This window comes from Arvicanthis niloticus, chromosome 14 (assembly GCF_011762505.2).
Source record: "Arvicanthis niloticus isolate mArvNil1 chromosome 14, mArvNil1.pat.X, whole genome shotgun sequence".
Lineage (NCBI taxonomy): Eukaryota > Metazoa > Chordata > Mammalia > Rodentia > Muridae > Arvicanthis > Arvicanthis niloticus.
Genome location: NC_047671.1, coordinates 65871931 through 65896782, shown reverse-complemented (window position 1 = coordinate 65896782; position 24852 = coordinate 65871931). Strand labels below are relative to the sequence as shown.

The following is a 24852-nucleotide window of genomic DNA, read 5'->3' as shown; positions in this document are numbered from 1 at the left end:
TTATCTAGGGGCTTTGGGCCTTGAGTCTGAGATACCTGAACCTAAGAGAAACTAAGAATTTCCACTTCTCAACTCAGTTGGTTGCACTTATAACCCTTGTCCCTGTGGCTCACTATGGGTGAGGGAAAAAACGTGTGTGTGTGTGTGTGTGTGTGTGTGTGTGTGTGTGTGTGTGGTGTGTGTGTGTGTGGTGTGTGTGTGTGGTGTGTGTGTGGTGTGTGTGTGTGTGTGTGTGTGTGGTGTGTGTGGTGTGTGTGTGTGTGGTGTGTGTGTGGTGTGTGTGTGTGTGGTGTGTGTGTGTGGTGTGTGTGTGTGTGTGTGGTGTGTGTGGTGTGTGTGTGTGTGGTGTGTGTGTGGTGTGTGTGGTGTGTGTGTATGTGTGTGTGTGTGTGTGTGTGTGGTGTGTGGTGTGTGTGTATGTGTGTGTGTGGTGTGTGTATGTGTGTGTGTGTGGTGTGTGGTGTGTGTGTGTGGTGTGTGGTGTGTGTATGTATGTGTGTGTGTGGTGTGTATGCGTGTGTGTGGTGTGTGGTGTGTGTGTATGTGTGTGTGTGGTGTGTGTATGTGTGTGTATGTGTGTGTGGTGTGTGTATGTGGTGTATGTGTGTGTGTGTGGTATGTGTGTGGTGTGTGTGTATGTGTGTGGTGTGGTGTGGTGTGTGTGTGTGTGTGTGTGTGTGTGTGGTGTGTGATGTATATTCATCTATATGTGTATGGGGGTGCATGTGCTAGTGTTTTTGTAGAGGCCAGAGGAAGATGTTGAGTGTCCAGTTTCATCAGTGTGTGCCTTAGTCATGTGAGACAGACTACCTTATTTAACCTGGAGCAATGTGGGCAGCCAGCAGGCCCTAGAGACAGAGCTATGGATAAACACGCAGCAGCCACAGCCTTTTATATAGTGCTAAGGATCCAAACCTGGGTCCTCAAGCTTGGACATCAAGTGTTCTCATCCACTGAGCCATATCTCTAGCCCCAGGAGAACTTTTTTGACTCACAAAAATATTTGAGTTTTAGAGGACCAGTAAAAACTCCTATAGACTTCAGCAAATGCCACTGCAAATGTATGCTTACTTTGTGAGTTTTCTATAAAGAACCTGGGTAGTCATGCCATTAACAACAACATTTTCTCTCCTGAGATGTTTAAAATAATATTCATAGAATGTATGTGTCTCCCCATCTGTAAAATTAATTTAGGCTCCTCATAATAAACATCGAGAAGTAAACATCACAAATACTAACACTTGAGAAAACCGTCCTAGCTCTAAGATAATAAAACTCACCATTTTCCTGCAGGGAAAGTTTTATTTTGTTGTTTATTGTCAACATTTTCAGATTTTCAGATTTTCTTCTCTAAACTGTTCGTTTTTTTTTTTTTTTTGTTTTGGTTTTTTTGTTTTTTTTGTTTTTTGGTTTTTTTTGTTTGTTTGTTTGTTTTTTTTGTTTTTTTTAGTAGGAACTCACTATATAGATCTGACCCTGAGGCTCACTATGTAGACCAAGCTGGTCTCAAACTTGTAGAGATCCACCTGCCTCTACCTTCTGAATGCTGGGGTTAAAAGGCACGTGCCACCACACCTGACTCCAGTAAACTTTTAAGTCTTAAGCAATAAATATAATTACTTATTTTAAATAGTTGGGCTCAAGTTGCAGGAGCAAGAGTCTTATGTCTCCTAACTACAGATATAGCCACAGCTTTGCAAGCTATTATTTTTATAATGATTTCATTTGTAATCAACGAATTAATTACCTTGATTTCAAGAATATTTGACTAATACTAATGCTGCTTGCTAGAGACACCAGGCAACTTGGCAAGTTCAAATTGGTTTTATTAGTTATGGAAGTAGGATAATGTCTTTTTACTCTTGAGAATAAAAATATAATTTTTTATAAAAAGTTATCCTAACTTGGAAGCTAAAAAGAAATACAAAACATTCTCTTTTTTTTTAAGTTGAATGCAGTGGCACACCTACTCTTCCAGTTTCTCAGGAGGCTAAGGCAGGAGTCCACAGCCAGCCTAGAGCAACTGTTCATCAAAGGGGGGTGGGGGGGCTGGAGAGATGGCTCAGCCATTAAAGGCTCAAGCTCACAATCTGGGGAGGGGGGCGGAGGGAGAGAGAATGGAAGGAGATAGAAAAAAGGAAGGAAGAAACAAGGAGGAAGGAAGGAAGGAAGGAAGGAAGGAAGGAAGGAAGGAAGGAGGGAGGGAGGGAGGGAGGGAGGGAGGGGGGGAGGGAAGGAGGGGGGGAGGGAAGGAGGGAGGGAGGGAAAAGAGGAAAGGAGGGAGGTGGGGAGGGAAGAAAACAAAAAAGAAGACACAGAAAGATAAGAGAAGGGAAGCTGAGCAATAAGGAAGAAGGCGGGGGAGGGAGTCAGAGCAAAAGGAAGGCGATTTTCTGTGCTTTCCTCTTTGTATCTCTTTACCGCTCAATTACTACTCTTACAGAAAACACTGGTAAGACCTCCACAGGCACAGTATATGTGGAAGTGCCCAGTTATAATGAAAACTGTCCGTCAGTTGTCCTTGAGAAGAAAGAGATCTGCACTTCCTCACCGTCTGTGACCCTCTCAGTGAGAACCCTGGACAGGAGTAAATACACTGGCCCCTACACAGTGTCGCTGGAGGAGCAGCCGCTGAAGCTGCCAGTCGAGTGGACCATCACGACGCTGAATGGTGAGTCGGACTCGCTTCCACAGACAAAATCTGCTGCTGCTTTGTGTTTCCGGAGGAATCGGAATCCCTGCGACAAAAGTCCTTTCTAAGAAAGACTGAGAACATTTCTTTGAAACTAAGATGTAAATCTGTTCTCTTCTGAGAAGAGAAATATGAATTCCACCACCATTTGCTGTTTTGTGGGTTTGTTAGTATCACTGTTGAGCCTAGGTTTCTGTACAGCCCAGCCCGGGTTGGAGCTCGCCATGTAAGAGATAACCTTGAGAGCATGGCGGACTGACATCTACAAACCCACTAGCCAGTGAAGAAGAGTGATTCCTTTCCTCCTAAAGTGCATCATATTTATTATTTCCTGTGGTTCTCAAACATCTCATAGACTTAATAAAAGTCTCCCCTCCTGGACTATACAGTGACCACCAAGCTACTTCTAACTCTCCATAAATTCCCTTTCCTTTACTGTTTTTTGTATGGATCCTGCTTTTTCTCATGGATGTGCTCTATGCTATCCTACATATGTTAGCCATGGCCACAGACACCAAAGATTTTGCTCTGCATGGCCTTCCACCCTTGGCACTTCTGATCCTATTTAAAGAAATAGCTCCAAACTGTACATGTACTGTTATCTCCAAATGAGTTTACCAGATAGATAAATTGTCAATGAACCGACAGCTGGGAATACAGCTCAGTGGTCCTGCACACGCCTAGCATTCACAAGGTTCCAGGGTCAATTCCTGGGGGTGGCAGAATAGGAGGGATTGAATTGAGTTTGGTTGGGCAGTGCAAACTGGGTAACCACGGCACAATGTCAGGGGCTGCGTGGGTTCCAGAATGGCTCAAACAACACAGCACTGCCAGGGTCCCTACTTAGGAAGGGGCGATATAGAGATGGAGAAGCAACAAGAGATGCTCAGTGGTTAGGCAGTGGCCCAGCGCTGGGAACCGTCAACTAGGCCCTAAGCGCTGGGCATGAGAAACAAGATGAGCAGATGAGAGAGCATCCCCAAGTTGAGTGTATTTCTCTGAGTCAGTCATGGGGTCAGAGTTAAAGACATATGAGACCCTATGAGGCCATGTACCTGTGAGTATTGGTACAGACATACATAAGAGTGGGTAAGGCCAGGACAGGGACCTGACATCAGTGTGATGCTCATTTTCCATCCTCTTTAGTGGGAAAGGCAATATAAGGCCTTGTGGAGGAGACTCGTGGGCCTGACAAGAAGGGAATCCAAGAGGCCCCCAACCTTTTAGCTTGATACATTTATTTTTTTTTTAAGACAGTGTGTTTCATGATACAACACCATGAAGTTGTCTTCTAATGATTTCAAGTACCTGACAATCAGACTAAAACAAACAAGCAAAAACAATCTCTTAGTGTTTTAATTAACTTTTACAATTTTGTGTTGGGTTGCATCTATAGTTATTTTGGGCCATGCATGGTCCACATGCCACAGATGGGACACTTGTGATAGACAGACCGACCTAACTGACCCTCTTCTACCACTCAACACTGCTCCAATCACACCAGCTCTGCTATTTGTGACCAGGATGCCAAGACAATTCTATCACCATTATCACAAACAAGAAGTTTTAAGACCAAATGGTACCTAGTTTCACTGTTGATTTGTATTTTTTTTTTAGCTACCTCAGCACTTCTACGAGCCCAGCAGCAAGTGTCTCCAGGAGTGTACAATGTCCCAGTCATCGTGAAGGACGATCAGGGTGGGCAGTGTGACACACCAGAGAGTGTAACCCTGACAGTGTGTCAGTGTGACGACCGAAACATGTGCAGAGCCCCTGGCCCGAGCAGAGTGCCTTTCATAAATGAGGAGTCTTCCTGGAGGCTGGGGCCTGCTGCTATTGGCTTGATCCTGCTAGGACTCCTGATGTTGCTATGTGAGTAAGCAGATCTGTCCTTCAGAGTCCATGGCAGTGATGTCATTTACAAAAGCCACTGTGCTCAACTGTACAATCTGAGAAGTGTTATTCTCTAGCAGCTTGGCTGGCAAAGTTGGAGGAAATTGCAGGAAGATTCTGAGATGCGTTTAGCTTGTCATTTAGCAACACTTTAAATATAGCAAAACAGGTCATATATGCAAACATTTTGGAAAAAAAAACAAGGCTGGGGAGCTGGCTCAGTCAGTAAAGTGTTTCCCCGCAAGCATAAGGACCTGAGTTCAATCTCCAACACGCACCTAAAAAGCCAGGTGCAACGGAGAATGCTTGTATACCAGCCACAGCAAGACGGGAGACAGAGACGAGCTAATGCCTCGAGCTCACTAGCCAGCTAGCCTAGTTTACTCAACAAAGCTCCGGGCATTGAGAGCACCTGCCAAGCAAAAAGTGGACAACACCTAAGGGGTGCTATTCTGGCCTCCGCAAGCACACTCATCCAGGTGTGAGCTCATAAGCACATTGCACACATATGGGGGAGGGTGGACAAGAGAGAGAGAAAGAAATTGTAAAGTTACTCTACTTTCAGTCAGTTGTGGTCACACTTAAAACTGTGCCTTTATGCATAAATGTGGGCTTTCTAAAGATGCATATAAACACCTCAGATGCATATACAAGTCTTGTGAAATCCTAAATAAAAGGATGCTGGTCAAATAACGTTAGCAAGGGCCCACATTAGGATCCACATTCAGGATGCACATTAACAGAGCTTCAGGTCTGAGAATTTGTTGTTTAATCCAACAAGTCTTCAACACAAAGCTTACACCTCATGTGCATCCCTTTAAAAAGTCCACACCTGGGCTGCAGAGATGGGAGTACTTGGTTCTCTAGCAAAGGACCCAGGTTCAATTCCCAGCACCCACGTAGAGGCTCACAATCACCCATAACTCCCAGACTCTCACATAGTACTTATTTATACATACAAAAGTCCTTTAAAAAATTTTAATGTTCACACATAATAGTGAAGACATTTAAGGAAATTACATGGTAATTAATTAAAAGGTACTACCTTTTAATAAGCATGCATTTTATTTTGTTCAATAGATAGACTTCTGGAAATTTTTGTTTTCATCAGCATTTCATTAATCAAGTGGTTCTCTAAATGTGAGAGTCCTCTGCCCTCTACTTAAGAGAACTTTGAAAGGAATTGGAAAAACAAGAGATCCTTAACAAACACACAATAATTCCTTAGTTTATTACTGAACCATAAAATATTAATGGTAAAACAAATTCTCATGATAACATATTATACTTCAACTGTCTTTAGAAATATCATTTAGGGATGCAGTTATTCTGAGCATATAGCTCTGGCAGAAAACCTGAGTTCAGTTCCCAGCACATATTTTGAATGGCTCACAGCTACCTATAAATACAGCTTCAGAGGATCCAATGCCTTCTTCTTCTTGCCTTCAGAGACATGCGCAGTCACATGTACATACCTACACACAGACACACAAATATGCACATAATTAAAAATAAGACATTTTAAAGATAAATACAAAGAAATGCAATTTATATAAGCCCAATACTCAATTTAGAGATAATATATCAATTACATCCCATCTATTTTGTAACTTGAGCTGATAATATGGTAATATAGGACTGATCTAATTTGAATAATTATATAGCTCATTCTACCAAAACTAACAGGACTTCATAGCATCCGTTTCTGTCTTTCTCATCTATCAGATAAACTATAATAAAAAGCACCATTTATTTCCTTTTTGAGCAGATGAGTTAGCTGAGCAAAGAAAGATCACATAACACACTTGGGGTTACAGAGCTGGAGAGCAGTGCATCCAAAGCTCAAGCCCTAGAAGTCTGATTTAGAGACTGTTCTCCCTAAAACCCTTCCATGAGATACTTGACTTGTAAGTGGACAGGTCAAGCACAGTGTTCATGTGGCCTTGACAGGCCAGGGAAGGTGAGTCATTGACAACAGAGAACGACAAACACCTGCTTTCAAAAATTACTATCTCTGGAGCTGGAGAGATGGATCAACAGCTCAGAGCCCTGGCTGCTATTCCAGAAAACCTGGATGCGAATCACTGCACCCACATGGTATTAACAACTGCTAGTAACTCCAGTTCTGGGGAATCTGACACCTTCTGGCCTCTGTACGCACAGGGCATGCACATGATACACAGAGATGAGAGACAGATACAGGCAAAACACCCATGCAGAGGAAGTAAATATTTTCAAATGAATAGTTTTTAGCCCATTAGAAGAAAGAATGATACAATGGCTGGAAGATCTTCCAAGCTAGGGACTCTCACTTCACAATTAGAAGTGCACTGATAAGGCCTCTGAGCTTAAGAGCACAGACTCTGCAAGCAACCCGAGTTCAAATTCCCAGCACCTCACACCCCCAATCCTCACATGCATCACACACACACACACACACACAGAGAGAGAGAGAGAGAGAGAGAGAGAGAGAGAGAGAGAGAGAAGACGCTGACAGCCATTGGCTAAACCATCTCTAGTTGCTCTTGTACTTTGCTAGTCAACTACCATTTACTAAGAAATTACTAAAGACCAGATTGCTGAAGTATTGTCATGATCACCTAAAATCTTGGCTATGGAGGTATCATAGCTGTGTGAGTATTTACAGGACATAATAGATACACTCAATATATATAAATACAACAACAATAATAGTAATAATAATTTTAACATGTATTATGGAAAGGGATTGAGACAATGTACAAATTCTCCAATAAACGGCCTTGCCTCCTTCTTTAGCTGATCATGATCATTGGAAAATTACTGTTTCACTTACTAAATTGTATCCTGTAGACACCAATTTTGCTTCCGTTAAACATATCCCTTTAATGTCTAAATTATTGTGTTGCCTTTGTAACATTTTGACAATCACCATGTCAAATAGTTTCCAGTGGATTCAACCATTCTCTGTCTCCTTGTTCCTGCCCAGTGGCCCCACTTCTGCTTCTGACCTGTGACTGTGGGTCAGGTCCCATTGGAGGAGCAGCGACAGGTGGCTTTATCCCAGTGCCTGATGGTTCAGAAGGAACGATTCATCAGTGGGGAATCGAAGGCGCTCAGCCAGAAGACAAGGTGAGAACTGGGTTTGTAAAGCAGTCCCTGCAATCATGTAGCCGGAGGATGATTCCTGTAGACATAGAGAAGAGGAACAGAGAGGTATCAAGGTCCATCTCGGTCCTCACTGGGAAGCTGAGACTCAAGAATGGGAACCTTTAGGATGTCTGCTTTACAGATGTCACATCCAAAAAGTAGCCACTCTGAGAAGAATTGTAAAGTTTTCGCTTAAAAATACTTCACCTATATTACTCTGAAATATATGTGTTTATCTTTTAACACAATCTGCAGGAAATGACAAATATTTGTGTTCCTCCGGTCACAGCCAATGGAGCAGATTTTATGGAAAGCTCTGGTGAGTGAACGTCAAATTTGTTTGTTTACTTATTTGTGCTGGGATTTGAACTCAGGGCTTCATGTACACTAAGCAAGTGTTCACCGATGAGCTACAGACCCTGTTCTTTCTTATGCTCTCTATTTTTGAGAAAGGGTCTCACTAATTTTCCCAGGCAGGCCTTGAACTTGAAGTCCTCCTGCCTCAGCCTCCCAAGTAGCTGAAATTTATTTTTGAAATTTGTCTTCAAAAGCAAGGGTGGATTAAAGAACTAGTCAAAGTTAAGGAGTGATCAATAATTGCACACATGTGTGCACAACAGGAACTGTCACCGCTGAAGTTAGGAGCTGGCTTAATATTTCTATTAATTAATATTTCTATTCTAATTCTCCTGGCATTAGTCTGCCCTCCTTGAGTTAATTCACTCGATGATGTCACTGTTTTAAAAATCTAAAGACTTTTTTTATTTTTTTGCTTTTCCCAAACTTTAGCAAAATGAAGTAAGCATAGCTCTCAGGCAACTAATTATTAAGTTTAAAATATTTTTAATTTATTATTTTATTTTCTTTATAAGTATTTTGCCTTCATTATGTCTGTGCGCCATGTGCATGCCTGGGGTTACAGTCAGCTGTGAACTGTTTTATAGATACTGAGAACTGAACCTAGATCTTTGAAAAGAGCAGCCAGCACCCTTAACCTCTGAGTTGTCTTTTCAACCCTAATTAATAATTTTTAATTAGGAGATATTTTACAGCATTAGAAAACTACAAATGAAAATGTAAGCAGTAACTGTGCCACCACTAACTCTGTCTATTGGTAGCTCAGGTTGGGTCATGTTTGCCTGTCAAGTCTCACGTTAGCATATCCATGCTTCATGTGTGTGCATCCCCGTGTGTGTGTGTATTTGTGTGTGTGTGTGTGTGCATGCGTGCGCACAATCCTGTCCCTCTTCTGCGTGTAACAGCATGAACTATGTCCTGATTTGAATTCAGGTAGTAGTTCTACGCAGTCACTCTGGGCATAATGGCTAAAGCTGACATTTAAGTGAATTTGTTATATCTTTGTATTTACCAAGTGACCATTTTAATCATGTTGTCTCATTGTCAGAAGTACACTATAAACTATCGAGCAATAAACCTTTAGTCTTGCTGGATTTTGCCCTACAGTTAGCAAGAATCTGCACAAGTTATCTCGGACTGACAGCCTTTAGCAGCTTCTCGGATAATCGCTTGCTTCTCTCATTATGGAGCAAAGAAAAAATTCAGAATTGCCTGTGAAAGATAACAGGTCCTGAGCTCTAGAACTGGGTCAGGGTCAAGAGTGTTAGCTCATCCTCCAAAGGCCTGGCATTCAGTTCCTGGTACCTACACTGGGTGGTTAACAAACACTTTTAACTCCAGTTCCAAGGGTTTTGACACCCTGTTCTGACGTCTGTGGACAGCCACACACATGTGCCCATACTCACACAGAGTCACATATAAACATAAATAAAAAGTAAAAAATAGATTTAAATAATCCAGGAGAGCATAATATGAAAGAAACAGGAAGATCAACCATAATTCTGTACATTTTTCTTGCACATCATCTATTACTTTGATGGACATCATGGGGGCCCGCCCTCTCTTCAGTTTCCACAGTGAAATGCTAGGACCAGTTTGACTGCAGTGTTATTGTTCCTGAGACCACAGGTTCTGATGTCCGTGGCTATTCGCTGACTAGTATGCCTTTTCACTTTGCTTCTGGCTATTGCTACTGACAATGTATTTCCCCTGTCCTCTTGGTTTAACTGACATCTGTTTTCAGGGCTTTCCACCTGCCCATACCGCCTCCCCCACCCTGTTACTCTCACACAAGCCTACCAGAATGCCAATGCCCCAGCCACATCCTTGTGCTTGCCCTCTCACTGGTGCTTTACATGGTAACTGTTCATCAAAAATGAAAGGACTGTGGGGACTGAAAAGATGGCTTAGTCAGTCAAGTGCTTACTGTGCAAGCATGAGGCCCTGAGTCATGAAACAGCTAAGTCTGGTGGCGTATGCTCACACTCACAGCACTGTGGAGGTGGGAGAGGCAGATCCCCGGGCTCGCTAGACAGAGCACCTAGCTGGGTCAGCAAGTTCCAGACCAGTGAGAGCCCTTGACTCAAAAAAGATAGACAGTGTCCTAAGGAACAACGCCCAAGATTGAGTTCTTACTTTTATGTGCACACATGCCAACATGGACATGCACATGCCTATGAATATGCACACAAATGTACACACAGATGCATACACAGGAGCTCTAACAAAAAAAAATCATAGCATGAAACATTAGAGATCTCTCCCTTCCTCTCTTCCCTGTCTTTAGAAGTTTGCACAAATACCTATGCTGGAGGGACCATGGTAGAAGGTGCTTCAGGAATGGAAATGACTACCAAGCTGGGAGGAGCTACTGGATCAGGAGCTGCAGTGGCACTGGGCCCCTGTTCCCTGGGTCATTCAGGAACGATGAGAACGAGGCATTCCACTGGAGGGACCTTGAAGGACTATGCTGCACCAGTGAACATGACTTTCCTAGGCTCCTACTTCTCTCAGGTAACTGGGTGGCAAATTGTCAGGCTTGGTCATCTCATTTATACAGGACATCTGGTTACTTAGTGATGTGTGTCAGTTTTAAGAATCATCTGTCTATGCTTTTTTAAATGTAAAGAAATAAAAGCTTCCTCTTGTCAAAATAAATCAGGTAATTTTGGTGGCTGTCAAAATGAGTCACTAGTTGAAACTCACAAGATAAGCCGACTAGGATTACGTTAACACAAAATCCCCATGGAGTGAAAACTGTCTCAATGCGTGTTGGAAAAGCTGTTCCTACCTCAACAGAAAGATCAAGCAGCCCAGTGATAAATTACAGGCATCATATACAGTTCCTATGGAGACTGGAATCCAGATTAAAATCAAGAACTAAAACATAAGCCAGGCCAGACTCTGATGGAACGTCAGCCCCGAACAAGAATGTTCATTGAAGAGTATTCCCTGAAGCCAGACTCAGAAAGACACATATCATGCTTTCTCTAATATGTGGAATCTAGATTTAATTGTATCTATGACATGAAGGTAGGAGGGAACTGCTCAGAAGGAAGAGGGCCGGGGAGGATAACAGAGAGGAGGAGGAACACGGGACAGTAGTGGGGGGAAACTATCTCGTGTTTCCTCACATTCCCAAAAAAAAAAAAAAAAAAAAAAAAAAAAAAAAAAAAACATATTTAGGTATATATTCAGATAAAGGAAATGAAAGCTAAGGAGGAAATCTAAGGAAAGAAAAGGGGCTAGCAGGAGAGAGATGGGAGAGCAAAAGGGTAAGGCCAGTCTAAATACGAACAAAAATCAAGGAGATATATGTGTATGAAAATGCCATAAACTCATTCTATTGAACACTAGCTAAAAACATACTAACAATAAAAATAAATAAATAAAAACATTTTAGCTATCCAGGGGGTGGAAAATAACCAAAAAGATAAAAAGACGAACATTTCCATCACTTGTGTGGAGTACCTAATGTAGGTGTTCTTACTCCAGCCTGGGGTTTTAGGAAGAGGATCCGATGGTCTTTATAAGGTCCATTTCTCCTTCTCCATCTTTAGAAATCATTCGCCTATGCCGAGGAAGAGGATGAGCGCGAAGTGAATGACTGTTTGCTGATCTATGATGACGAAGGCGAGGATGCTGCCCCCCATTCTCCCACCCTCAGCTCCTGCAGCTTTTTTGCCGACGACCTAGACGACAACTTCTTGGACTCCCTTGGCCCCAAATTTAAAAAGCTTGCAGAGATCTGTCTCGGTATTGATGATGAAGCCAAGCAAGCAAAGCCAGGCCCTAAAGACAGTGGTTCGGGGGCTGACACCTGCGCTCGCTCTATGGAAGTCCCTCAGGCAGGTTCTAACAGGTATCAGACTTTGCCTGGTGGTCTGGAAGTCACCCAATCGGGTTCTAACCGGCACCAGACTTTGCCTGGCAGTCTGGAAGTCACTCAGTCGGGTTCTAACAGGTACCAGACTTTGCCTGGCAGTCTGGAAGTCACCCAAACAGGTTCTAAAATGAGCCACATGTTGCCTGGCAACCAAGATACTCCTGTTTTGTCCACTTCTGGGTCTGTCCAGCCTGCTATTGCCATCCCTGACCCTCTACAGCTTGGTAACTACTTGCTCACAGAAACTTACTCAACTTCAGGTTCCTTTATGCAACCCACCACTGCCACCTTTGACCCACGTGTCACCCAAAATGTCACCGTAACAGAAAGGGTCATTTGCCCCCTTCCAAGTGCCTCTGGCAGCATAGTGGCTCCCACGGAGCTGCGAGGCTCATACAGTATGCTCTATACAAAAGAAGCCTGTTCCCATCTATGACCAAAGCAAACTGGGAAAAACATTCCAGGCAAATCTGGATATTTGTAATTACATGTCTTTTTGAAATCTAGCCCTGCTGGTACTGTTGGACTAATTTGTCTTTTAGTGGATAATCTCCAATCATAAGTATAATTCAAATATTCTAATTCATATAGAAAGCTGGGTATGTTTTTATTTCTAATTATCTGATTTTTTCAAGGAGTAAACATATATATACATATATATGTATATATATATATATATATATATATATATATATATATATATTAATTAATTATCTAAGAAGTTAGAAAGAGATATTTCCCAAGCATCTTCACATTTCTATATTATCAAAACCAAAGGAAAATGCTGTGGCCTTAAAATGTAGAGTAGGTTGGTAGATTGGCTTCTTTCTTGGAGTTCAAGTTTCTGTCTCTACCACCTATTCTGACGTCATTAATAAGGATATGAGAGTATTATTAATAACAATGGGAATTTGAGGTGCTTGATGAAGCTTACAGGGCAGCTTGGAATAAAGACAATAGATGAAGCTGGGTTTTTTGGGGGTTTGGTTTTTTTTGGTTTTTGATTTTTGGTTTTGTTTTGGTTTGTCTTCTTGGTGAGGGAACTCAAAGCATATCTTTTGCTCTAGCCCGAGGCTGTGAGGGAACCTGTTTAACTTCCCATATCTATATGCTGTGTATCTTCAAAATAAGACAATTTGAAATACAAATATCATAGAACATGTAAGACAATTTAGTATGGTGTAAATAGTATTTCGTGTGTACTTTGATCTGGCCCAAGAAAAATACAGCGAGCTTCCTCATTGACACTCCTCAGAAACTGGTCCTGTGTCGGTCTTTAACAAAGAAGTCCTTATTTTGTAAGTGCCAGGGGGTAGAAATGACTTAAGAGACTGCAGTGAGATTGTGAAGTTAACAACATCTAACAGGGTTTGTGGAAACCGAAAGCACAGCTTCTCTTGTAAGCAAAAAGGGCCTTGGCCTAAAATAACATGGAGAGCAGTGTGTGCACGTGTATCATTTTAGGAAAGTAATGAAGTAAGGTTCAAGTGGAAGAAGGAACTGTCCAGCTGCAGCAGCTTGATGCTGTGTGTTATGACGATGGTGTGTGAGTGTGTGTGCACAACAGAGGTCCTCAGCGTTTCCTCATGCTGCGAGTGACCCCAACCGTAGAGAGCATAATGTAAACAGATATGCAGGATACTTGATATGCAACCTCTGTAAAAGGGTCATTGGACTCCGCTCAAAGGAGACTCAACCCACAAGTTGGGAAACACTAATTTAAACCATATCACATGAAAGTCACCCTAACAGAAAGGCAGTTCTAGTCATTTCCCGTTATTCATGACCCCACCCTTCAGCCCATCGAGAATACCCTACCTCACCTGCTTCTGGACGTTACTGTCTTAGTCCAATCTCTCCAAAACTGTTGTCCAGCTCCGTTATTTCTAATGGTATAAGTAGATCTTTTAGTTTTTCTTTCTGGGGGTTTTGGTTTTGTTATTGATATTGGTGTTTGTTGGTTGGTTGGTTTTGTTCTGGTTTTTTGAGACAGGGTCTTGCTGCAGCTGAGGCTGTCCTGGAACCTGCTATGTAGTTATGCCAAGCCTTGAAGTTGTGATTCTCCTGATAGTCTCCTGAGTGCTAAGTTTATAGGCATGAGACACCACAGACACTAAATTTGCTTTTATAATAAAAGCTTTAAATTGTTTTCTAGTCACTGAGTGTTATCAATTACGTTTTAACTCTACAAGTAAATATAGTCTAAAGATTCAGAGGTGGAAGCAAACACCTAATGTCACTGGATACATAAAGCAGATACAATGTATCTAAAGATAGGTGGCAGCAAACACCCTAGGCCTACTAGCTGTCCCTTTGCTAGTGTGGCAACTACCAGGAAGGTATGTATTAGGAGAATCCTGCTGGGAAGCTTAAGCAGCCATGTTTCTAAGACAAGGCTTTCAGCATGCCTGTTCTGGAGTAAGAGGGGTCCAGCCTGTGGTACGTACGGGCTGCCCATTGCTTCTGCAGGGTAATGTGCTCTGACCCAAAGCTCAGATACTGGTCTGAGCTTCTGTAGTGAGTTGGTTTGGTACTTCCATGTACTCAAGTGCTAAATACTGGCCCCCAAGATCTGGTTGCCCCCAGCAATGAGCAGATCCTAGTATACACTAAGTGATCCTATGCAAACCTTGTTCCCCAACTTAAAACTATTGATTTAAAAAAGATTGGTAACAGCCAATTACTGGGGAGAATAGAGAGAAGTGGAGTTTGAGTTACCAGGCTGCGGGTCACAGGTAGGTACCATGAGGAGAAAGAGCAGGAAGGAGGGAAGACGGGAAGAAGGAAGAAAGCTGGAGAACAGAGGGTCTCCAAGAGTCATGATGCACATGCCAGAGTAATATGACTCCCCAGGATGCCAGACTGCTGGACCAGAGGGTTTCAGGTTATTTAGAGAGCATGGTTGAGCCAGTATCCAGTGGCATTTAGAGATTTAAATTAAGGGTAATTCCTCAGTAATTGTTCAGAGCCTAATAAATAAATATCATAGTTTGAGTCTCCTTCATTTAAAGTTAGACAGGGTAAGTTTAATAGTTATTCTTATACATGCTTCTGCTTTTTCGTTGAGTGTTAGATTAACAGTAAGAACAACCCTTATTCCATGTGCAAAGTCAGGTTCAGGTTTCCCAAAGCATTTTAACATTAGCTCCTAAAACCCATCTTAACAAATAGAAATTTGGAGCCAGGCATGGCAGCAAACATGGTAACCAGAGCACTTGGGAGATAGAAGCAAGAGAATCAGAAGTTCAAAGTCATCCTCAGCCACACACCTAGCCTGGCGACAGGAAACCTTGTCAAAAAAAAAAAAAAAAAAAAAAAAAAAAAAACTCTCAAAAATGGAGATTTGACTGCATTATTATTAAAAGGCAGACAAAACCAGGTCACAGTGATAAAGTGATAAAGCTTATATAGGTAAAAAATCTAAGTGTGTTTTTAAGTTTGAAAGTGTATTGATCTTTGGAATGACCTCGAAGTTCTCTTTGTTTGTAACAATGTATCTGTATTTTTTATTAAAAATAAAAATTGTTTTAAGCAGAAATTTTAAGTGTCTTTTGAGTTCCTATTTTAAACACACTTTAAATAATACATATTAAACCAGAGCTGTGGTTGCGCTGAGTGGGTAACAGTGCTTGCAGCCACTCCTGAAAACCTGGGCTTGACTCATGTGGCCTACATGGTAGAATGAGAGAACCAACTCCCAAAAGTTTTCCTCTGATCTCTACATGCACACTATGGAACATGCATGCCCCCACGATAGACAGACAGACTGACAGACAATTGATAGATAGATAGATAGATAGATAGATAGATAGATATAATAGAGCAAGCAAGTAGTGAAACGATTGTTGCAACAAAAGTATCAATAAACTTTAATCACTCTGTGAAATGAGACTCTCTGTAATGGTTATTAAGAAATGTACTGTAAAAGTGTATGTGAATCTTTTAACAGTAAAACTTTTAAAACTTTTTGTTTCTAGACAGTACCTCTTCCTTGTTCTCCCAAGCAACGAGGAAGCATGTAGGTTTTAGGATTGCATTTCGTAGATGTGATACCCAATGAATTCAAAGCAGAAAGCTGATAGAAACTGGATGTTTTTAATCACACACAGTGTGTTTGGACAACAAGAGTAACCTCACAGGCAAAAGCCCAACCTGCTATGATGACATGGAAAGGGAAGCTGGCATAAGGAGGTGACAATGCTTTTGTACTGTGACAGAAATCTGTAACTGTGGCACAGCTAAGAGCGTGGCTTTGTCACTAAATAAATGCCACGCTATTATGTCTCCCAAGAGGTGCCAAGACATTGGCTCTTGCTTCTGGATGGATCTTGCCTTTCTCTTTTGTAAATCTAAAGACAAGTGTTAGGTGAAGACTCTTGAAGAAGGATGGACGACTTGACCTGAACACTGGGAATCAATGCCAGAAGAGTGGCTTAGGTAAATAACACAAATGTTACTAGATTCTATTCATAGCAAGTTCAAGACATAAAACAGACAAAATTGGCTCAGCTGATAAAGCTTCGTTATACTTTCTCCCCCAAACATTCAGTCTCCAAAGCCTACATAATAACTGGAGCCAGTGGAGAGACTGGTCCAGGCAGGTCCGCAGGTCCACTGTCTAGCCAGGTTACCCTTATCAGTGAGCTCCAGGCAAATGCACCGATCCTGTGTCAGTGTGGATGCACCTGAGAAGCTACATCTGCATTTGACTTCTAGCCTCCACACAGATGCACACACCTGTGCATGTAACCCTTGATATCACTGCATGTGCACATGTGCAGAGAGAGAGAGAGAGAGAGGAGAGAGAGAGAGAGAGAGAGAGAGAGAGAGAGAGAGAGAGAGACTCACTCCAAAGCAAAACAAGGCAAAATTGATTTAATTTTGGGACCTCAAAGGCAAAGTCAGAGTGTGACAGGTATATGTGCCACTGTTAGCTTCACAGACATTAACAGTTAGAAAACAAAGACAAGGAGACTCCTTACTGCTGGTCGGTTTGAGTTTGTTTTGTTTTGTTTTGTTTTGTTTTGTTTTGTTTTGTTTCACATCTTCTGTGTGGTCTACAAAAAAAGAATTCCAAATCAGAAATTACATGGCTTGACATTTACTCAGGAACAGAGTCTAAGATGCTTTTATGGAAGAGGGACAACTGATATGTAAAAAAAAACTAACAGTCATTTAAATTTCAGGTGCCAGAATCCACAGAGCTCCCTCCACAAATCCGAAGCTCCTGCTGCTTTGCCTGGTTTCACAATGAGCTGAGATTAGTCCACAGCCAATATGTCAGCCATGCTCAGGTTTGTGTCTTTCTTTCTCTTGAAACTTTGTGCCACAAATATAAAACAAAGAAATATAGATATAGTGGTAGTGTGAACTAAAATCAAGACAACAGCACTGGGGGAAGTGCACCAGTGCTGCAGTCTCCAGAACAGGATCTAATGATACTGCTGAGAGTCACCTGTGACTGCAGGAGACCCATATTCTAATTAACATCTTAGAGGGAGCCTTGAACTGTAGTCACAGATAAAGAGACTTGGAAAAGCAGACTCTCCCAGGTTACACAACAAAGTAGAACAAACATATAAGTATATCTAAAGTATCCTCCCTCTAGTAACTACTCCAGATACGCTCGTCATTGTCCACTCTAAGACTTGAGCAATACCTGAAAAAGTTAGAAAGAGTGTAGAGAAAATGATGGCCATAGTGAGAAGGATTAGAAAGATACACATACAGCCTGGAGATTAAAGTATTAAAGATTAAAGACTGCTAGCACAGCTCGGTAATCATAGCTACTCCAGAGGTTGAAGCAGGACGACTGCCAGTTCAAAACCAGCCTGAACAACTTAGTGAGGGCCTGTCTCAAAGTAAGCACTAAACCTGTCTGAGGGAATATCTCAGCGATAAGGTAGTGGCTTCATCTGGGAAAGGTCCTAGGGTCAATTGCAATTATTAAAAAACTAAAACAAAAACAATGTTTTAAAGTGTAGGCTATAATGGCTCATATTATAATCCCAACACTCAGAAGACTGAGGCCAGAGAACAGGCATGATTGCTGAGGCCAGTCTGGGCTATATAACAAAACTGTATATCAAACACACACATGCATAATATAACATAATCATAGATATACAGATAGATATCTAGATGGACAATAGCTTAGTAGATGATAGACAGACAGGAAGACAGACAGACAGGCACACACAGGCACACGCAGAGACAGATGATACAAAAATGATAGGAGATAGATGAATGATAGATAAGTGATGGATGGATAGATAGATGGATGGATAAATTAATAGAAAGTAGATAGACAGACAGTCATATGGGGGCAGATAGGGGCTGGTAAATTGCAGAACCAAGTCTTTAAGCTAAACTTAACCACAGTCCTTGTTATAGATATCATAAGCACCAAACAAGGTACTTGGAAGTCACAGACTCTTTTCCAGTAAACCTTTAAGAATCATCTAGATAACTAGTGACAAACCCCATGGAAGAGCTTGAGTGTGGTGGTGTAATGTTCTTTATGTAAAGACGATATCCTCAAGAGAATCGTCTCAATCTAAGTCCACAGCCCGTGAGAAAGGGCACATTCAACAGCTACCTCTGCCTCACTCCTTGAAGTCACCTCCATTTTACTTTTATTCTGGCCAGATTTTCTTGTCAGATTCTCAGTCTTACACCTCACAAAACTATGACTTTACAGTTCACTGAGTCATCATTATCAAGTCAGTAAACATGAATTGTATGTTTACATACACACTGTATGAATACATTGTGAACGCAAGGTTCAGTCTCCTTGCCAATCTGATTGGATTTACAATCACCAAGAAAACGTATCTGAGGGTGTTTCAACTAAGGAAGGGAAACACGCCCGAGATGGGTGGCGTCATCTCACGGGCTGGGACCCCAGACTGAGGCAAACAAAGAAGAGTGGGCTTCCAACAGCACTCATCTCTATTGGACTCCTGGCTAAAGATGCCATTTGCACAGCCAGCTCGAGATCCACCTGGCTGCTGTGATTTGCCATGGTGATAACTACTTTCAAAATGGGGGGCGGGGGGGGGGGAATATACCCTTCCCTCCTTAAGTCGCAGTTGTCAAGAACGCTGTCACAGCAGTGAGAAAAGGAACTGATGGAAACAGAGTATCAACAAATAACATAAACAAAACACCAACGCTTAACAAGTCTACAGCAGCCTCAAGACTTCTCAAAGAGGACTAAACCTTCCTAGACTATAAAGTCCAAAAGAACCAAACAATTTTATACTTACTTAAAGGGCACGATGACGTGGTCTCCAATCCTGTTTCTAAAACTGCAAAGACACAAAATACAAGAGAAGAGTAAAAATATATACATATATAAACAACGTATAATATTGACTTCTGTCATATTGTCTCTTGTTAACTGACTTATACTGAAGTATGATTCATGTGACCCAACCTCCAGGGCAAAACACAGGCTTATACACACACAAACACATGCTCTCTCTCTCTCTCTCTCTCTCTCTCTCTCTCTCTCTCTCTCTCTCTCTCTCTCACACACACACACACACACACACACACACACACACACTCCTGCCTCAAATAACTTCATATCTTGAAGTAGCTAAAACGAATCCAATCTTTTCACTGTTAAACCCATGGGCCAGACAGTAATGTTCAGCATGTACCCACTATTTCTAAATTCAAGGAGTTTTCTTTCTAATTTTGATAATTAAAAAAAAAAGAATGGTCTAGATTTTTCCACATAACTCCGTTTAGATAGCTATAATCAAGAATCTGTGTTTGACCAGACTTTATGCTTAACAAAGAAGACAGTCTCCAGTCCCTTTAAGAACTATCAATTGTAATCTATCAGGTTCTAAAGTATGTTCTTCTTTGCATCTTCCTCTTCTTCTTCTTCACAGCTTCTATAAACTCTTCCAGATTTTTTCTTCAGAAGCTACTTCCTGACTATAAGGTAATATCTAAGTTATTTTTAAGATTTTATCTTTATTTTAATTATGTATCTGTGTGTGCATACATGCACATGAGTACTGTGCCATCAAAAGCCAGAAGTGCTGGCCAATTCCCTGGAACTATGGTTACAGGTAGTCATGGGCTCCCCATCATAGGTGCTGGGAACTAAACAGGGGTCCTCTACAGGAGCAGCCAGTGCTTCTAAACACAGCAATTTTTACAGCCCCTAAATTGACTTTAAAAACAAAACAAAACAAATAAAAATCCTTGCAGTTCTTTGTAGGTAGACAATCTTAGATCCCTGGGACTGTGCTCTTTTATGCTGGTCTTTGAGCAGTCTCTCTATGAAGTAAACAATGATTACGTTGCCAAAATAACAGCAAACCTTGTCCGTCAAAGCTCTCCCAGGGCTTCCCCAACATGCCAAAACCTGCAAGACTATCTTTGCCAATAGCCAAAAATCTCTCCACTGCAAAAGCAAGACGTAAGGATAGAAGACAGTTGCTAAGCAAAGAAAACGCACTAAGTTTTTCAGAAAGTCAAATTTCTGTGGGAAGAATTAAAAGAAAAGTCTGAACTCTTATCTCATCTACTAATCAATCAGAAATAACTATGTTTTAATGATTAACAAAAGTTAAACTTAAAAAAGTTTCATTCTGTCAGTGTGTGTTCTGAGTTTCTCACTAACAACGGTTTAGACTCCGGAAACAAACTACTAGCATTCAAAATCACACAACAAGTTGTTTAACCTCTGTGGATATAATAACTATTACAGCAATAATAACCATCGCTATCTCAGCAGATCCTTATAGTTGTAAAACAGATTTGGGGCCTAGTAAGTACTTAGACAATACTATATTTGCATATTAAATCTTTTAAATGAACTCTAAGTTAGGCCTGTAGACTGCCTACCTTACAGATTTCTAACCATTGGTCCACAGCCTTTGGTTTAGTTGGTTGTTTTTGTTTTCTAAAACAGGGTTTCTCTGTGTAGCTCTGGCTGTCCTGGAACTCACTCTGTAGACCAGGTTGATGTCATAGAGCTCCACCTGTCTCTGCTGCCCAAGTACTGAGATTAAAGCCAAGCACCACCCTGAACCCACCCCCGCCACAGATACGAGTGTGTGTGTGTGTGTGTGTGTGTGTGTGTTTGTGTGTGTGTGTGTGTGTGTGTGTATGTGTGGTGTGGTGTGTGGTGTGTGTGCGTGTGTGTGTGTGTGTGTTTTCATAATAAGAATGAGGGACAACTTGCTGGTCAATGGCTGATTTAAGAACTGGTCATCCTCAGATACATATTGAATTTGAGTCCAATCTGAGCTACAAAAGACCCTGCCTCAAAATAAAATCCTATGCTGGGAGTGATGGCTATACCTTTGATCTGAGCGCTCAGGAGGCAGAGACAGGTGATCTCTGTGAGTTGGAGACAAGCCTGATCTATGTAGTCTACACAGTGAGTTTCAGGATAGCCAGATCTATATAGTAGAGTATTTCAACAACAACAACAAAAAAAAAAAAAAAAAAAAAAAAAAAAAGCATATATTTGACATCTGTCCGTGTAGGATCACCACTATACAAATAAATACCTGTAACTTAGCTCTCACATTCTAACCAATTGGCTAAATGCTGCCAGGGTTTGGGACATAAAGACTTCACTATCTTCTGTCGGGATAAGCAGGTCATTTTTGATGTCTTACCCAAATTATGAAGTGAAATCCCAGGGTGTGTATTCTAGGACAACTATGTCTTCTGTTACACACCCTTATCTTGTTCTCAAGACAGCATCTATTGAAAATCTAAGACAAGCTGACTGTGTTACAATGCTAACCAATGGAAACACCCCCTCGTTGCTCTTAGTGACCACAGAGAAGTCCTTCACAAACAGCCTCAAGTGGATTTCAGTCTGTTCGACTCCAAGGCTTCCCTGGAGTACTGCTCTGCCTGACCTGTTCACTTGATATCAATTAATTTAGATGACAGTTCTAATCCCAATGTTAAGAAACAAAAAACAATGGCAGACTTTCTTCCTCCTACATAACTATTGGAAAATTAATCACAAGAGGGTTTTGCTGATGGGCTTAGGTCTATTGTGGCTGAATTTGCATGCGACTGCTGGGACTTGCTCCAAAGGTCTGCCATCACTTAGATAATGCTTCAGCCGAAGTTAGGAGAGGCAGAGTGGTGGTAGTGGGATTGAAAATTATGCAGAAAATTAACAGACAATTACGCAGCTAAACGACTGGGCACATTTCAGGGGATTCAGTCATGTTTGGAGTAAGTGTTGCATTTTGTATTGAAAAATAAGCATAATATCCTCACCCAGGATAGTAAGCGTCAAGTGCAAATCATTGAGCAAGCTAGCCCATTTATTTCTTTTGTATCAGATTTTTTTAGAAAGGTTTCGTGTATCACAAGCTAGCTCCTCACTTTGTAGGCAAGGATGACCTTGAACTTCTGGTCCCCTGATTCTACCACTGAAGTGCACGCCAAGGCATTGGGCTTGTGTGGCTCTGGAGATCAAACTTGGGGCTCTGTGCATGTTAGGCAACAGTCCACCAACTGAGCTCCATCTCTGGGCCCTGAATCAAATTTTTCTTTCACTGGTTGCTTTACATTTGAACGTATTTCCTTTTAATAAAATCTCTACCTTGAGAAAGAAGTAGAGGTGATGAAAACCAAACTAGCTCACAAAAAAAAAAAAAAAAAAAAAAAAAAAAAAAAAAAAAAAAAAAAAAAAGCCATAACAGTGCAGCAAACAAATATGTTTATAAACACTCTTAAAATGCTGGACAGATTCTGATGTCTCCTTAACGGTACACGAAAGGCTGGTTCTACAGTCACATTCCTTGTTTGTTGCAGAAGTGGACTTGACTAAATTACTACTTTCCTGCTCTGAGGTTTTTCAAATACTTTTGCTTACTGAATCGGGATAAGTTGCCATTCACAATATCTAACTGGAATCAAGAATATTGCTTCTGTCAGAACAGCTCGTGTATGTGACCTCTGCAGAGGTGGCTTCTACTGTCTTCCCTGTAGAAACACAGGGCTCCTGCCTCTCAAGGACAAGCTCACACAGAGGATCCACTCACATTTTCTTGATGGAATCCACCTCCTACCTCCACCCAAGTATGCAAGCCAGTGACATTTTTGTTTTCGGCCCCCAGGCTCAAACCTGGAGCATACAAGTCACACAGCCTGGAATTGTTAGACTCCCAGAAGAAACATCAGGGTTGCATGACCTTAGCTGCACTCCAAACATCTTAGCAAAGTCTCTAACCAACTTCTGAACTTCAGTGTCAACAAATCATTATATGAACTCAGATAGCATTAAAATTATTAAGCGATCATATTCATTTTTACGTACTTTTAAACTGTCTTTAAAGTGGATTAAAATAAGCATTTCTTTAAGTCCTTGGGTGGGTTACTTTTGAGATTCTGCATGTCTGCTGTAGTGTTTTGGTTTCTTGTTTTTGTTCTTTATTTTTTGTGGTTGACGGTTGATTGATTACTTTGGATTTTGTTATACTTGTTTGTATGAAGTAAATGAAATAGCTAAGAAATGTCTTTTCTGTCCTCTTGGGGTTTTTTTCTGTTTCTACGGGCCTATTAGTCACCTTCGGTCAGTGTGGCTTCTGTTTGGTGCTTTCTGTAAACACTGCAATTGGCTTCCCAGGACACCCTGCACACCCTGTCACTTCACAGATGGATTCCAGGCTCCTGTCAGCAGTCAAGAACACCCTCTTCTCATGTCATTCCTGACCATGGCTGGTGCCTTTATCTTTCTAAGAATTCCAATAAACAATCCCAGGGCAAAATAAAGGCTGCAGATTCCCCAAGAGTGGATCAATCTTCCTAGTATTCCTGTAATGAAATTCTGTTCTGCTTGGCCCCAGAGGGAAGGGGGCTTTTCCAGATTGTTCCTGTTTTCTCACTCTTTCCTCCTGGGTATTGGTTTCCATTCTCTTTGCTGTGAAAAATATCTGACTGACACAACTTAAGGGACAGTTTGTTTTGGCTCACAGCATAAGAGCGTGGTCTCTCACAGTGGGAAAAGCACTGCTGCAGATGTGGAGGTGAAGCAGCTGGCCAGACAGCATCCCCAGGAGGGGAATGGAGGTAACAGTTCAGTCCAGGGCCCCAGCCTGTAAAGAGGTGCTGCTCACATTCAGGGTGAGGCTTCCTTCCTCAGTGAAATCTTTCTGGAAACACTCATATGCACACTCAGAGATGTGTTTCCATGGTGATACTAAGTCCTGTTAAGTGGGCAATACCGATTAAGGGTCACACTTGGAGGACACAGAGACGCTCTCTGGTGGCCTCTAAGCGTTCCAGTACCATAGGCATCTTTGAAAAAATGGAAACATCAGAGAATTTTGACAAAGGGAACTAGGTTCAATCACAACCCCTCCCCCATTTGGAGAGCTTATCCATAAGCTCCAGGAAGCTGATACACTTCTACTTGTTCCTACTTTGTCCTTATTACACACACACACACACACACACCTTCCGCACATTTACCTAATATTTACTGAGTGAGTAGGCCTGCTTAATTTTTTATTAAGCTGGTTATTTTTCATTTTTGTGGATGCATTCAATGGCTCTCATCCCTCCCGACCCTTCCCCTAGACTGTCCCCCTGCACCTCCTCTCTTCTTTACAAGTCCCCTTTCCATACAGTCTCTTAGGATGTGATGACCAAGGAGACATATGACACAGGCAGCATGAGGAGGGGCAGTGATGACTGTCAAACCATAGATCAGGGAAGGACTTCATCGAGAAGAGAAAGTATGAGAACAAAGAAAGTCAAGAATGAAGAAATAAACTTTGCACAGAACTGCACAAAGGGTACGGGGACACTGAGGACAAAAGCTCTGAGGTGGAGCACAGGGGCCATATTTGTGGTGGCAGAGCCACAGGCAGATCAGAGACAATGGATCCACATG

At 41.7% G+C, this 24852-nt stretch overlaps 1 protein-coding gene and 1 long non-coding RNA gene across 4 annotated transcripts in view; one reads left to right on the top strand and one right to left on the bottom strand.

The window, feature by feature from the left end:
* Dsg3 (desmoglein 3) overlaps positions 1-12628 on the top strand; it is a 30423-nt gene extending 17795 nt beyond the window's left edge. Inside the window, exons 11-16 of the mRNA XM_034518259.2 lie at positions 2444-2671; positions 4310-4564; positions 7554-7696; positions 7970-8033; positions 10359-10585; positions 11632-12628. Coding sequence (XP_034374150.1) covers positions 2444-2671; positions 4310-4564; positions 7554-7696; positions 7970-8033; positions 10359-10585; positions 11632-12393 — 1679 coding nt within the window. The 3' untranslated portion in view covers positions 12394-12628. The remainder of the gene's footprint in view (positions 1-2443; positions 2672-4309; positions 4565-7553; positions 7697-7969; positions 8034-10358; positions 10586-11631) is intronic.
* LOC143434368 (uncharacterized) overlaps positions 1-24852 on the bottom strand; it is a 35782-nt gene that overhangs the window by 7025 nt on the left and 3905 nt on the right. Inside the window, exons 2-4 of one of the 3 annotated variants that reach the window (XR_013103832.1) lie at positions 19226-19267; positions 11543-11642; positions 6104-7751 (exon numbers count right to left, since the gene is read on the bottom strand). This is a non-coding gene — a long non-coding RNA (uncharacterized LOC143434368). Of the gene's footprint in view, positions 1-6103; positions 7752-11542; positions 11643-19225; positions 19268-24852 lie in introns of those variants that run through there. The other 2 variants (XR_013103831.1, XR_013103830.1) reach the window with 2 other exon arrangements.